Source organism: Acanthopagrus latus, chromosome 15 (genome assembly GCF_904848185.1).
Source record: "Acanthopagrus latus isolate v.2019 chromosome 15, fAcaLat1.1, whole genome shotgun sequence".
Lineage (NCBI taxonomy): Eukaryota > Metazoa > Chordata > Actinopteri > Spariformes > Sparidae > Acanthopagrus > Acanthopagrus latus.
Window position 1 is genome coordinate 27,665,997 of NC_051053.1, and position 15,200 is coordinate 27,681,196.

General features: G+C 43.8%; 2 protein-coding genes across 3 annotated transcripts; both read right to left on the reverse strand.

Annotated features, from left to right (window-relative positions):
- Nucleotides 1–36: 36 nt before the first annotated feature.
- On the reverse strand, nucleotides 37–2,400 carry LOC119033597 (SLAM family member 7-like). Its single transcript, XM_037123906.1, has one exon. It carries the CDS (start codon nucleotides 2,265–2,267, stop codon nucleotides 1,236–1,238), a length of 1,032 nt encoding a protein of 343 aa, XP_036979801.1. The 5' UTR covers nucleotides 2,268–2,400; the 3' UTR covers nucleotides 37–1,235.
- A 1,846-nt stretch (nucleotides 2,401–4,246) lies between these two features.
- kif11 (kinesin family member 11) lies at nucleotides 4,247–15,167 on the reverse strand. 2 transcript variants are annotated; one of them, XM_037123967.1, is made up of 27 exons: nucleotides 15,005–15,167; nucleotides 14,727–14,832; nucleotides 13,341–13,470; nucleotides 13,000–13,097; nucleotides 12,811–12,889; nucleotides 12,524–12,709; nucleotides 12,132–12,256; nucleotides 11,923–12,013; nucleotides 11,599–11,744; nucleotides 11,268–11,364; nucleotides 11,068–11,163; nucleotides 10,878–10,966; nucleotides 9,883–9,970; nucleotides 9,325–9,398; nucleotides 8,423–8,537; nucleotides 8,058–8,129; nucleotides 7,115–7,250; nucleotides 6,844–7,016; nucleotides 6,633–6,758; nucleotides 6,392–6,547; nucleotides 6,130–6,269; nucleotides 5,830–5,990; nucleotides 5,632–5,750; nucleotides 5,311–5,533; nucleotides 5,053–5,225; nucleotides 4,754–4,864; nucleotides 4,247–4,539 (listed from the first exon to the last, which is right to left on the reverse strand). In XM_037123967.1, exons 2-27 carry the CDS (start codon nucleotides 14,798–14,800, stop codon nucleotides 4,429–4,431), a joined length of 3,189 nt encoding a protein of 1,062 aa, XP_036979862.1. In that variant the 5' UTR covers nucleotides 14,801–14,832; nucleotides 15,005–15,167; the 3' UTR covers nucleotides 4,247–4,428. The 2 variants fall into 2 exon arrangements, with proteins under 2 accessions (XP_036979862.1, XP_036979860.1); XM_037123965.1 differs by having other exon boundaries at nucleotides 4,247–4,542.
- Between the last annotated feature and the right edge of the window lie 33 nt (nucleotides 15,168–15,200).

The following is a 15,200-nucleotide window of genomic DNA, read 5'->3' on the forward strand; positions in this document are numbered from 1 at the left end:
CTCAATGGAAACAATGACAAGTCTCACTTCTGGACGGGCGGTTTACCGATTTATTAAGTTCATAAGAAAGAATCAAACGCCAACAAGCAATTTATGTTCCTCAAATAAATTACATATAGTGGCATTAATGTAGCCTGTACACAGAAGGCACTTTGAGCAAATTAAGAGGCTAAATATGGCAATAAAACAGCAATCACAGAAACCAGTACTTAAAAAACAGTAAGATTGGAACCAGATTGTTTTGGGACTGATCAGATAATAGACAGATGGATTAAAAAGTGGACTGATTGACATTATGCTGGAATTCACCCATAAAAATCTGTCACAGAAGCATGTATGATGTAATCACACAGGGTACATTCACCTTCTTCTTCTTCTACTGCTGCTGCTGCGTCAAACATTAAAAAAACAAACACACACATTTCAGACAAGAGCTAAAATAATGTCTCTCCTCAGTGAGATTCTCACAAGTGTTCAACACAGAGAGTCTGCGTCAAACGCTTCCTCGTACACACACCTGGCAGACGGCGCAGTAGATCATGGAACAGCAGAGATAAAAACATGCACTGTTTTGTCAAAGCCAGCAGGTCATTTGATACTTCACACTTTTAGTATGTTGTTTGGATCACACTGTATTGTGTTAATACTGTGAGACTGCTGCTGAAATGCGAGAGACATCAACCATTCATCCGTCTTCCCTTATCTAGCACAGATGTATTTACATATCATACATTTATATAGGAATCGGTGAAGTTAAACCAGATAAATGGAGCCGAATTGCTTTAAGTGACTTAAGGCAGCAATAACACTCTCCAGTGACATGATGGCTGACAGCATGCTCCTCTACAGATGATGTCATCTGTCAATGAGCAGAGGGGAAGACGAAGAAGCGCGCTGTTGCTGCTCATGATCTCAAACTGCTGCAGTTCTTTGGACGACATTCTTGGCAACTTCTTATGAGAATACAAACATGTTAAATGGGTTTTAGTCATGTGTCACCAGCTTGGGGAAACACTAACACTCACATTCTGCATCGCATATATAAAATTTAGCCACGTTTTTCATGCTGCTCTTCCTGCAACTCCACCGTTCAAGGGAAAACATATGAAAATCACTCTGCTGCTAGTAACAGTCGATGATACGAAAACACACATACATGCTTTAAAAAAACAACTAACAGCAATCGCAGAGAACAGATCTGATCATGTTCACGTGAGACAGAAAGCTGCACAGCTTCAATTGGTGGAAGCAGAGGGTTCTGCTGCAGTGTCATGTGGGTTGAGTGGTTGAAGCTCAGATGAGTCGTTGGGTTGAGCCCCAGGTGAGTCGTTGGGTTGAGCCCCAGGTGAGTCGTTGGGTTGAGCCCCAGGTGAGTCGTTGGGTTGAGCCCCAGGTGAGTTGTTGGGTTGAGCCCCAGCCGCGTGGTTTGGATCCCCATGAGGAGGATCACGTGGTTTATCACCTGTAGACTCAATGTCACTTCCACCTCTACATTGAGTAATCCATCCCGGGAGGAGATCTGGCCTGCATTTCCACAACCAGATTCCTCCCCCAATAAGTGCCACTAGTACAACAGCAATTATGCAGCCGACAATCAGCCCAACTGGAGTGGGAGTGGGAGGGGGCTCTTTGTACATCGGGTTCTCCTTTGGTTCACTGTCTTCCTGACTGACAGGGTTCTTCATCCGACAGGAGATTTCTCTGATAGATTCTGTCTTAGTCTCAGCACTGGTGATGGTGATGTCCTTCGTCATCATCTTCCAGTCTTTCTCTCCGATCTTCCAGCTGTACTCGATCGGTTCAGCATCTCTCAGACTCTCAGGTTCTTTGCCATTACAGGTCACAGAACAGCTCTCTGACTCGTGGCCACATGTCAGTGGTCTGAACACAACTGTAGGTTTGGTCACTCTGGTGATCCATTTGACATCATAGCTCTGACCGTGGACCTTGTTGTTGATTTCAACTGTGTACACACCTGCATCATCTTTGCCCATCTTTCCGATCACCAGCTTTCCAGTGGTTGTGTTCAGGGTTGTGCGGTCTTTATATTTCTCATAATAAAACAACTCAACCTGATCCTTCACCCATTCAGCCAGTAGATTCCCGTTAAACTTCCACAGGATGTTGGTGATCGTCTCAGTCACAGTAGGCCTCAGGTCGAGTTTACCGCCTACCTCGAAATATGTCGGTATAACTTGAGCTTGAGAGAAGTTGAGGCCCGCCAGCAGCAGCCCCGCGCCGAACCAGACGGTGATCTGCTTCTCCATGTTCCCGGATCAATACAGAACTGAACGAATATCGATCTTCATATCAATAATATAAAGACGACATTCGGCCGCACGTTCACTCGGCGCCCACACCCTTCCTTCCGTCTTCTTCGCTCTTTCTGGCTTCAACGCCGCGGGAGGGACGTTAGAGGACCCAGAAACATTTAGGTGTCCATACACGTGCCTGATGGAAATTCGATACAGTTAACATAGATTATGAGGAAAAATGAAGCCGCTGACACAATTACATATTACACAACTACCAGTCAATGAGCCTGTGTATTGTAGTGATTGTCACTAGAATCGAATAATTACACGTTTTGCTGAAAGCGTGAAGGCGCTAGCGTTAGCCAGCTATAGCAACGTTCGCTAACGTCCCGACGGAAGAAACTTGTTTTAAAACAATTTGTTATCAGAATATATAAAAAAGTCTTTCAGCAACAGAAGCGGGAAACTACAATGACATTAAGAATTCTGGTAAAGACGACACTGAATGGAACTGATTTAATGAGCTTCAGAGCTGTTGGGGTGAACCAGTGGAACGTAATTGTTGGGGGTACGGAATTCATCGTAACACCAATCGAAAACGAAAGTAAAGTTGCGTGTGCAAATGTTTTAAAACTGACATTGCGCAGGGTGTAGACAGTTACACCCACTGACATCTGCAGCGGTCCTGGCACACAATAATACTACAAATATGACTGTGCGGGTCGATCCAGAGGACAAGACAGCACACAAGAATAAGACTATAATCAACTGAAACAAACTTCAAGTATTTGTGATTGTGTGCAACAATTAAAGATGCATTTATTACACGGCCCTATTAAAACTGAAAAGTAGGTTCAGCTCTATGTACAAGTTCTATTTCTAGCCATACATTAATTCAAAATTATATTATTTGTATTCTCAAATTAATTACCACCACATCTACTGGGCTAAGTTCCCTTCAGGAGCATCTATAATTATAAAGTTTAACCAACAATCTCCCAATCTATACAAAAACAATCATTCTCCCTGTCAATTTTACTTTAACTTTTAACTGATTAAAGAGTGAATTAAGTCACAAAATTAAAACTACATCTCAAGGCGGAGTGCTGGGGATGAATTGAGGCGTTACACAGCACGAGGAGAGAAACTGCCCAGCCCTCGTCTGAAGGGGAGGCACAGAAAGAAAAAGCTTCATCATCATCATCATCATCATCGTTTATCCACAGGGGCCGCACTCTGTTTGTGTACATCCAGTCTGTTCAAACGACTCTTTAAGGTCAAATTCAGTTCTTGTGTTCGAGAAGCAAATGTTCAAGAAGTGATCGCCTCAGTTTTACTCCAACTGTGCGCTTTTGTGTTATTAAAAATATCAGTAAATGTTTTACCAACTGAGAAAATTCACAGTAAAGTCCTCTCAAATCGGAACATTTTAAAAAATATGCAAATATTTTGATACACAAGTTGCAGTCGAAAGTAAACATTATGCTGATGGTAAGAAACTTTTACCAAAGTCGTGTATTGTATAGTCATTGTATTGATTCCTCAAATGCCAGGAACAGCTGTGTTCAAAAGATCTGAGTGTAGATTTGATGTACGACTTCTCTTTGGCATCCATCTTGCTCCCACAGTCCGACATCAGGGAAGAACGACTTCACAGATTCAGACACAGAACACAAAGCTGTCAGAGCGACTTGTTTCAGACATTAGGAACAGAAGTTACTGAACATCACCGCTTGATGAATCATTTTACACGAGTCAGTTGTGTCACTCGCTGCAGGGACGCCTGAACAGCAGCTTCCTCAGAGTTAAACATCAATGACAGAGTGTGTAGTTTTTCCCCTTGAGATGTAAAACACATCCTGTAGAAGTGAGAAGGGTTGGTTCTGTGCCTGTTGCTTCACCAAAACTTAGTTCCTCATTTTGGATATTTCTCAGTGTAAAGTCAAGTGCACATCACCGTCTTCCTCTACTGGAAGTAAAAACAACTAATATAAGTATAAAACAAGTATAAATCTCTTTAATTTTACAAGCAACTTGAAAATATCAAGACAGTTCTGATACTACAACAACTGACAGCTCATGAAACAACATCCTCACACTTAGAATACACGATTATTAGAAATATTACAGAGTTAAAAAACAACAACAGTTTAAAAAGAGGATTGAAACGGTTTTAGTTCTGACAGCGGAGCGGGAGTCTGGACTTCTGAGGCGTGGACGCAGTGTCGGTATCTGATGCTTTCGGCCTGGCGGGGATCTTTGTTTCCTTCTTACCGCCCTTCTTCTTCTGGGAAAGACAGAAATATTCATTGTTACAGATTGGTGATCAGTCCTGTGGAGGCCCAGTGTTCATGAACCCATTCAGTTCAGTGTGATACCAGCATGCTAACTAAATCATCTCAAAAAATCTCTTATAAAAGATAAATTTAACTTCTGTCACCTGGAACAGCTTGTTTCAAGAAAGTAAATCAAGTTAAATGTTTCGGTCGTTTCCTCACCTTGAAGAATGGAACGCGTTTGCTCTCGTTGAAGACGAGGTTCTCGTCGATGAAGGACGGCTCTGTGGCCACGCTTTCGTTACAAGTGCTCAGCTCCTCTTCCAGAGAGTCCTGGACACAGTGAAGAGAAGAAGGAGCAGATTAACAAGTGTCAAAATAAATCAGAGTAAATCAACAATATTTAAGTGTATGCGCAACAAACATCCAGAGGAAGATGAATTGCACAGCAGTGGACACAAATACCTGACAGATCAGAGTTTTCCTCCAGGAGAAAGATATAGAACTGAAAGTGAACGTACGTGGTCGACCTGGCTGTGTTTGTCCTCTTCCTCCTCCTCGTCCAGCTCCTCCTCCTCCATGGCGGCCTGCAGCTCCTCCTGCTGCCTCCTCAGGCTCTCCAGCAGCTCGCTGCGGCTCTGCAACTTCATCAGCTTCCTCGGATACACAAACTCTCGCCGCTGAGGCGTCGCACCTGAAGGCAGCAACACAGCCGAGTATTAAAACCTGAACCCAACAAATAAAAACAGAAAGAGACAGGGAGGTTAAACTGTGTGTACCGGTGGGAACGTCCTGCTGCAGCTCCTCCTGCAGGAAGCCGTGGACCAGCTGCTGGCACGTCTCCATGTGGTCCTGGAGCTCAGCCTGATGTTGGTCCAGGACCGTCCGGTTCTCGGCGGTCTGGTCCTGTACGGCCGTCAGAGACCGCTTCACCTCCTCCTGCCGACCGGACAGCTCCTGCTCGGCAGCTCGGAGCTGTTCAGTGCAGCGAGTCTGGACGTTCTGGAAAAGAGGCGAAGGATTAAAGTTTTTAGTTCAATTAAACCTGAAAACCTGCAGAGAGACATGCAACTGAAAAGACAAACAGAAGTCAGTTTTACCTGATGAAGAGTCTGAACTTCGGTTGAAATCGTCCCCATCACTGAGAGGTTTTCCTGGGCTTGACTCTCTGCATGCTCCCTGACTCTGGAGCTCCAGTGGAGGTCACGTTCAACCAGACCTGCAGCCACAAACCCACGTTAACAATGCAGTCGTGTTTAAGGTTTGACTGATAACTGAAGAGGTGATGAGTTTGTTACCAGACACAGAGCTGTGGAGGTGGGCGCAGCAGCCCGACATCTCCTCTAGCGTCTGTTGGCTCTCGTCAGCCGTCTGACGCAGAGAGGAGGCCAGAGAGGAGGAGGTGGAGGAGAGGAGGTCAGCCTGGACCGAGGCCTGACGCTCCACTGAACCGCAGCCGCTGCACAAACAGACACGAGAACTCTTTAACACGACGATTCAATGAATCCAAAACCTCCTTTTCTAGATTGTGTGAACAGGGAAGAATGACGTTGATCCTAAACGTGTGTTTGCAGATCAAAGGTTTCACTCTGACTCACCTGCTGATGTTCTCCTGCAGGACCTGCAGAGGTTTCTGTAGAGATCTGGAGGCAGAGCGCAGATCAGTGAAGTCCTTCTCAGCCTCCATGGACAGCAGGTTGAGCTGGTCCTGCAGGCACTGGATGGTCTGCTTCATACCCTGACAGCAGGAAAAACAGTCATGTTAGTTCAGTAAGCTACAAAAACTGTCTTTGGGGTGGACTGAGAAAGATGAGTTCACCATCTCAGACAATGGCTCCCTCTCTTCTTCACGTCTCTTACCGTCTGGTGTCTCTCCTGAGCCCGCCTGATCTTGTCCTCCAGCTCGTCCTGTTCAGCCTGCAGCGAGCTCAGCCCCGTCACGGCGGCCTCCCTCAGCCCAGCCAGCTCCTGAACCAAGCCGCTGAAGAACACACCCACCTCCTTCATCGCCTCCACCTGAGAGAGAGAAATTATCCAAATTTTGAGGAAGATGAAGGAGTTTGGCATGGGTGAAAGAAGATCAATCACAAAGAGGACCAACCTTATCAGCCAGAGCTCGCTGCGTGTCCACGGCGGCTCTCAGGCTGTCGTTCAGCTCCTTGGCTGCTGACAGACCCATCAGAGTCCGACCCACCAGGACCTCCTCCATGTCCTGCCGATGCTCTTCCTACGAACACAAGGTCAAAGACAGATGTCACAAAAATGTTTTCGTTAGGCCACATGAACAGATCCAGAGGTCGTGCTGCCCTCACCAGCAGCTGCAGCACGCTCTCCTTGTCCTGCAGACACAGCGCCTCCTGCTGCTGCACTTTGTCCCAACAGCGAGCGACACCCTCGGCCACCAGCTGCCCGACTCCCCCCACCAAGGACTCCATGGAGGTCAGAGCTCCCTTCAGCACCGCCTCGTTCATCACGAGCAAACCGTCTGTTCAGGAGAAAGAACAGAATCACAGAGTTAAACACACATCCACAGCAATAACTTGGTCCTCGCTGCTCTCCATGTTCACTGGGCCGTGGACTCACCCACGGCCTGAGAGTAGCTGCTCAGCATGTCGTGGTGTTTGGCTCCTTGCTGCTGGACGCGGCGCTGCATGTCGCTGAACGCTCCGTCCATCCGCTGAGCAAAACTCTGCTGGATCTGACTGTTGTGCTGCTCCACCTGCACATTCATTCAAACAGGTGTGTGTTAGTCCTGTGAGTTTACTCACTGTTGGTCTTTTGTCAGATTCACTGACTGAGGGAATATTTGTGAAACTGCACGCGCATCTTCCCATCATCCAAGTTTCAGATCTGATTAGTGATCTTAAGCTTCTGATAATATGAGACCAAGACAATCTCAACTCATCAGCCGTTTCCTGAGAAACGAAAGGCTGGATACATGATCCTCAAACTGTAAGAGACTTTTCAGTTTCAGATGTAAATCACTGTGAGCAGTCACTACGTCATTCATCAAAAATATCTTGACACCCTGACCTGATATTTCTTGTTTTAAAACATCAGGAAAAAGACTCCTGCATACTTTTCACTTCTCAGACATTAATCAGGTTATTATTCATTTATGAAGACGACCTGATGAAGGTCTAAGAACCTAGAAGTTGTTGTCATTAAACTTAATTGTCAGTCATGTGGACAGTGTGCAGGAGTCGTCGGCCTTCAGTCTTCTACGCTGTGAATCCTCTCGTTCTAAAAGATAAATCAGTTGATCTTAGAAATAATCCTTCGTTCACTCGAATGTTCAAACACACGGCTGCACACTGCATCAGATCCTCAGTGTAACATGTTATTTTTACATGTTCAGTCTAAAATATGTTGGGACATCGATCCAGTAAACATGTGGAGTCTGTAAGTGTTCTTGACTGAACAGCATTGCTTGGAGGCAAATCACTTTACAGATAAAAATAAAATGAGGAAGCAGAAGAACGTGTCAACATTTTTTTTTCTTTTCAGTAAAAAAAACCAAAGTGACCTTTTTCTTGCGGTCCAGCTTGTCATGGAGACCCGACACGTCACTGGTGCTGGCGTCGGCTGTACTCAGCAGCTGGACGAAGAAACACAAAACACAAGTCGGATTAATGAAATCCGTCACACACATTTTTAGAAATAAGTCAAAGATGTTAAAGTCAGAGTACAAACCAGATGAAACAGGAAGTTTGATCAAAAAGAGCAAAAACAGGAAGTTAAACTATCATTACAGAAACTATTAATAATGTGCAAAGTACATGAAGAGTAAAAAAGGAACAACTGAATAAAAGAGGAGGAAGAGAGTAAATTTAACCCAACGAGCCGACACCTAAACGTGCCCACACTGACAGGTCCGGTGTTTGTGTGTACCTGTCCGGCGGTGCTGTACAGGGTCGTCTGGACCGAGCTGAGCTCCGAGCTGATGAACTCCTCCTCACTCAGCTTCTCTTTGGTCTGCTGCAGGTCCTGACTCGTCTCCTCCAGCCTGAAACCAGCACAGGAGGAAGTTTAACCAAGTACATTAACTCGAGCACATAACTCGTCGTCAGGAGAACTTTCAGTCCTACATTTTTACCTCCAGGGTACAAAATCATCAACTTCTTCAACAGGTTCAGCTCAATATTCACCCAAACACAACATTTACTTTCTTAGCCCATCTCACACTCAGCTCGACCCATTTGTTCCAAATTTAGTCAAATTCATCTTCATTGATCCTCAAAGAATAAATTCAACTTTCACATTTTAAGTAAATCTAAAAGTATTTTCAGAAAAGTAGGCGGCGCAGAATCAACAGCTTCTTGAATGTTCTTGTATTTTTCTAGTTGTTTTCTCTCCGATCCACTAAATTAGCCGAGGAACCCTGAAACTCGATTTCACTATTCTAGAAAACCAAGATTCAGGTTTTGGCCACATGTTGGAAGTGCTGTGAAGTGCCAACAGAAACTCTGGTTGTTTGCACCAGTGAGCCTGAAATGCAGCAGGTGTGAGAAAAATTATCTAGTTCATGTCGTTTAAATGTCACAAACACCAGCCGGCTGTCGGCTGCTCTCTGTAGATCATTTTATTTTTATCCTCTGTGTGATTTGAGTATGTCAACACTTCGAACAGCTCCCTGCACCTTTATCCATTCATCTATCTAAATGTTAAAACAATGACGGTAATCTCAGCGTCCTCTTGTGGAGGAGAAACATTTATCCTGTTTAAAATCGTTGACATGACGTGCAGTGGAAGCAGCTTTCTGCTGACGTGTCGTACAGTCGCAGGCGACTCACCTCTGCTGCTTCTCGTCCAGCTCCACGGCACACTGCTCCAGTTTGGATTTACTGTCCTCGAACAGCTCGCTCACCTGCAGAGAGGAACAACGTGTGAGGACACCTGCTGCAGGTGGAGGTCATAGAAACAGTTAAACATGCTTTCTTTTTCCTCCGACGCCTCTGAAAAAACAAATTCAGGAGCTGAATACAAATGATCATTGATTCAACACCAACTGCTCCACCGTATATAGTTTCACTCCAACTTCTTTTGTTTTTATTGATGCTCATCTTTATTTTACTTTCCTCTCTGCTCTCCCAGTTTTGGGATTATTAACAGATAATCTCATCTTTAATAAGAAGGATCTAACCGATCCACCGTGACTACAGATTATAAAGCAAATTGATTAACACATCTTAAGCCAGTCGTGTTATTTGGATGATTTGTTTCATAAGCATCTCGTTTTTATCAGTGAATCAGCCTTTAAAATGTTGAAAAATTGAGAAAATTGTGTTCATGACATCTGCCGGAAGTTAATGTCTACACTGACTTCCTCGTAGTAGCTCCACCTGTCGTACCTTCCTGAGCTCCTCCTCCATGGCTGCAATCCTCTCAGTCCACTCTGTTGTTTGCTCCTCCTGAGAGGTGATCTGACCCATCATACTCCTGAGACACACACATCAACACACAGACACACACACCTGTCAGTTTGTATCATTACACACAACAAGCTTCTCTAAAAGTGAACGTACAGCTGGTAAAAATACCTTCACATCTTTACTGAATTAATAACTCAAGAAACAGAAACCCGACCAACAATTATATCATGGTGTCTGTTTATTCCGATCAGCTGATAATCTCGTTTATCTCAACAGTTTCCTTAATTAAGCTGTTTGCTGCCAACGTTAACAGAAGCTGCTGATGCATATTGCTTGTAAAGTCTTGTTTGTTTTGTCTAAATGAATCAAAAATGTCAAGATTTCAATGTACCGTCATATTTGACACCAACACTTGAGCTCTGCTCTATAAATGTTCTTTATCTGATACTTTGTTAATAAACAGGCTTATTATTATTATCATTATTATATAATATATTATATTCAGTTAATGGATAAACACGTTTTAGTTAAAGTTTTCTCATTTAAATTTCTGCAGTATTTTGATTGTATTGAACTTAATGTGTAGAATTCACCTGTGAAACACTAGAGGGCGCTTGTGTACCGCAGTGTGAGAAAAGTTCAACTCAACTATTGAATTGTGAAAAGCAAACAGCAGATTGATAATTGAGATTATAATTACAAAATTAAAACATTAAACATTGTCCAAAGATTTCTCTGGTTGCAGCTTCATGATTCTTTGAGTATCTTTTACTTTCTGACTGTTGGTTGAACAAAATTAAACAGTTGAAGATGTTTACAGACAAAAAGATCATGAAAATAAATCTGTAGTTGAAGCTTTATCCTAAACTTATTGATTTGGGACCTCCATGTTACAGGTGTTTGGTGATGAACCAGGTGTTTTATAGTTAAACAGGATGATGCCCAGTGAAACAATTACAGCTTGTGTGACGTACTCGTAGTTTTCTGAAGACAGATAAACTCCGTTCTTGTCTCGAGTGGCGGCCAGGTCACGCTTCAGACGCTCGATCTCCTCGGTGTATTCCTGAGATCACAAACACAAATCGATCATGAGCTGCTCCGATACACAACATTTTAACTCATCCTGAAGAGTGAGAATAAATCTTGCATTTGAAACTCTTCTACCTTGATGAGCGTCCTCTTGGTGAGTTTCTGGTTGACCTCAGGTTTGTTCATGATGTTCTTGGCTCTGCTGGCATACTCCAGCGTGCTCAGAGTCTCCTGCAGGACGGAGATCAAATCACAACCATGAGCATTTGAAGAGGTAAAACATAGAGAATTGTAATATCTCAGAGCAACGTAACAGCTGTGACAACGTGACGTACCTCCAGGTTGCTGGAGGACGGAGACACGGTGGCGATGATGGAGGTTTTTGTTCGACCTCCCAGTGAGTCCTGCAGGATTCTGGTCAGCTTGGACTCTCTGTGGGAAGAGATCATTCAGAGGATGATCAGCAGGATGTAGCTCACTTCAGATGTAACAGGAGTGTCCATATATCATGTTTTCAGCGGGAGAGATGTCTGCATTCTCTCCCATATAATTGAAGCGGATGGCACTCTGCTTGTGGTGCTTAATGAGCAGACAGAACTTCGCAGTGGTGGAACAAGTTAAAAGCGTTTTCCTGCATGTACGTTTTTCTGGGTTTCGTGTCTCTACCTGTACGGGACATGAGGCCGTTTCTCCACCAGAGCGGTGATGACTCTGCCCAGCGTCAGGAGAGACTGGTTAATGTTTCCCGCCTCGCGAGCTCGCTTGTCCACCGCACCTGAACGCCCGATGTTCTCACTGCCAGCAAGATCCACCTGGAGGAGGGAAGGTTACACCGTTTTACTGCAGTGAAACGTGGAGGTGAGACCATTTTTTTTTTTATACTTGTAAAAGAAACTGACACTTATTCCATCCATCACGGGTACATTAATTACTTGTGCTGTGCAGTTTCTCAGTAGGAATCATCTCAGATTCAACATGAAGAATAATTACCAGATTGAGTTTGCCGATCTTCACCAGCTCCTCTCCGTCCAGAGTGATCTCCTTCATGTGGATGGTGACCGAGAAGACGGAGTGGGAGCGACTTCACAGAGACACAAGAGGGAAAATGGTGAACAAACAAAACGCACGTCTGACATGAAAATTTGTGAATGTTACAGAAATCATCCAGAGGTGCGATCGCTCGTCGGAGGACAGAATACCTGGAGTAGGCGTTCATGAGCGTGGAGGCCGTCCTCCTCTTGGCTGATCCTCTCTCCAGGATCTGATAAACTTCATCTTTGTTGTGAACCGTCACCTCCTCCAGGCCCTTCACCACCACGCCTCGCTGCAACAAACGGCAGTCAGAACAAATGAAATGACTCTACTGCACGTTTCATACAATGTGTGATTGCATTTCAGTTTTAACGAGCTTGATGAGGTTCTGATCCTTCCCAGTGGTCAAACACGCCACAGTGATCGATTTAAAGAATAATTTCGAAATTTCTTTTTTTGTCTTCAATGTAAAATAAGCGAACAGACCAACTTTAGATTAGGTGTGTACGAAAAGAACAGTAACAAAAAGGAGCCACATCCAGATTTCCTAAACCGTCACCTTGTTGCGAGGGTCGTCGAAGAGCTGCAGCCGCTCGTTGACGTCCTCGGTGGGGCTCAGCAGGTCGAACAGCTCCTCGTTGTAGATCTCAAGCAGGGAGACTTTGACTGAAAACTCTGTGCCATTCTCAGAAAGCTTCTCAAAGATCTGGTGCAGTGTCCTGGGGATGATTCCTGCCAGAGGGTCCTAAAAAACACAAAGTTCAGTTCAGTTTCTGATGAATACATCTCTGGTATTGCAGAGAGAGAGTTTCATTACGTCTGTGTTCCCCTTAAAACCAGACTCACCTCCTCCCAGGTGAACTGCTCGTTTGGACTTCTCTCTCCCTCCATGGTGAACGTCTTTCCTGTTCCGGTCTGACCGTAGCTGCACAGAAAAGATAAGTTGGTATTGATTAGTTGTTGTTTTATCATGTTAATTGATCACAGTGTTGCCGTACAGGTCAGAGCAGAAATGACTTTTAAGGGAACACTTACGCAAAAACAGTGCAGTTGTATCCCATAATGACTTCATCCAGAATGGGACACACAACGTTCCTGTACACTTCAATCTGTTTGGCAGCTGGACCAAAAACCTGCAGGGAAAATAAATAAACCAGTGGACAACAGAGACGATTAACCTCCAGAGCACTTCTGGAATATTCTCACCATTTCCCCCCCGACTCTCTTGTGACTCTGAGCTGTTGTAACAAGTGAAGTCCGTCAATTACAGATCAATCAATCTTATATTTCAGAAGAAAAAGGATCAGATCTTTATTTTGATCCATTTAACCTGTATCAGCAGTGATAAAGATCTTTAGGCCTCTGCACCCACTCACCATGTCGAAGGTGTAGGTCTTTCGTGAGGCTTTGTCGTTCATTCCTCCCGTCCTCACCATCACCTCCTTCCTGTTTGAGTCGCAGTCGATGACCCCGTAGGACGACTTGCGCTCCATCGTGTTGAAAGGCCTAAAAAACAAAAAGACACCTCTGACTGACAACAACTAATCATCGCCACAACCACGAATGATCATCAGCCACAGCCAAAAACATAGAACAATAATATACATTACATATGAAGGCTCAGATATGGCATGATACCCTCTCTGCAAAACCTTTAAAACATGCTTGGAAAAGCTCTGAGAGAATGTGAAAACAGACTTTAACCACTGAACAACTGCAGCACATTCACCAAACTTCATGTGTTTAAAAATCAATACACTGAAGCCTCTATTGCTGTCAGGCGTCTTTGATTAAAATCCACCTACAGAGCTCAGACTAACAGCTGGGATTAAAGCTTTAATCCTTAAAAGTTTAGTCAAAGAACAAAATAATGAAGCCACAGTTTATATCTCGAGAAAAACCCTGCAGGTCATTTAACAACACAAACCACAAGTCTGAAGACGTTTACAGATTCTATCAAAGACCGTTAGTCTGGATGTTTAACTGACTTTTAGTCCCAAATCCACACAAAGACGGTAAACAGAAGTAAAAATATGTTACTGCTTGGTTTTGAAAAAAAGAGAGAGAAGAGAAGACATTAGAGGATGTCATCTTGGGCTTTTATAGACCAAATAAATAATCGAAGAATCAACCAGAAATTGTTGTAAGTTGCAGCCCCTCAAATATGTCCACATGATAAACCTTTAAAAGAACAGAAGGTGTTAAACAGCCTTCAGGGTGTTTTATGACAGACTGACTTGACTTTACTTCATCACATGACAGAAAAAGCTTCAACATCACCTTCCACTTCCCAAAACATGAGGTTAGAAGTAACAGTCTTAAAGCGTAACGTGGTGTGAAAATTGACCCTTATCAAGCTGTGAATCTTTGCTTGTCTGTGCCTTTGAACTCTACAATATTACGGTTATCAAATACGTAAGAAATATATTACAGGTTTATATCAAGTTTCATGTGTGTCAGGAAATTATAATAAGGCGATATATGATGGTGATGTTTCAGTGCAAATCTCATACCAGTGCAGCAATATTTAGAGGTACATTCTGACACAACTTCAAGCAAAATATAACACAAAATATGTTGATTATACAGTTTTAAGACATAATCACACCATGCCAGTCCTCTGTGTCAACTCATCAACATGTCTGCCACATTTCATGATAGTTTAGCAGATTTAATCCCTGACTGCCAGCTTGTAAACCAAGTATTTAAACCACCAACAACAGCACATTAACATAAATGAAAGAGGGTTTTTCTCTCCGTACCTGCATCTGACAACGACCTGGATGTTTCTCCCCTTCTCCTCCCGTTTCACTCCGCTCAGGTTGTGTGAAGTCATGGCGGCAGAGAGCTGTCCTCTGCTCTGGTGGTCTGAAAACAACGTGTCAGTTAGCATACAGTATAAACTTTAAATCAGCACACAGACAAAAACAGCAATCTTCCAGGGGGCACAGCTGGGTGTCCTACGGGAGGAGTCCAGTTAGCATGTTCGGTAAGTTAGCGCTAGCCAAAAATGACCTGGCGTCACTCCAAAGTAACTTACCGGATGACGGTGTACGCTTCTTCTTCTTCTTCTCCTATGAATTATCCGCTTATTGTGTCCAGCACTAATATAAATTAAAGGTTATATATGTGTATGGTCTTGTTCCTCCTCCGACAACAGTCAGTTTCCACACAGTCCCTCTTTCTCTGGCGCTCTAAAACCTCCGACTAGAAACATTTCAAACAGTACTTTTAAA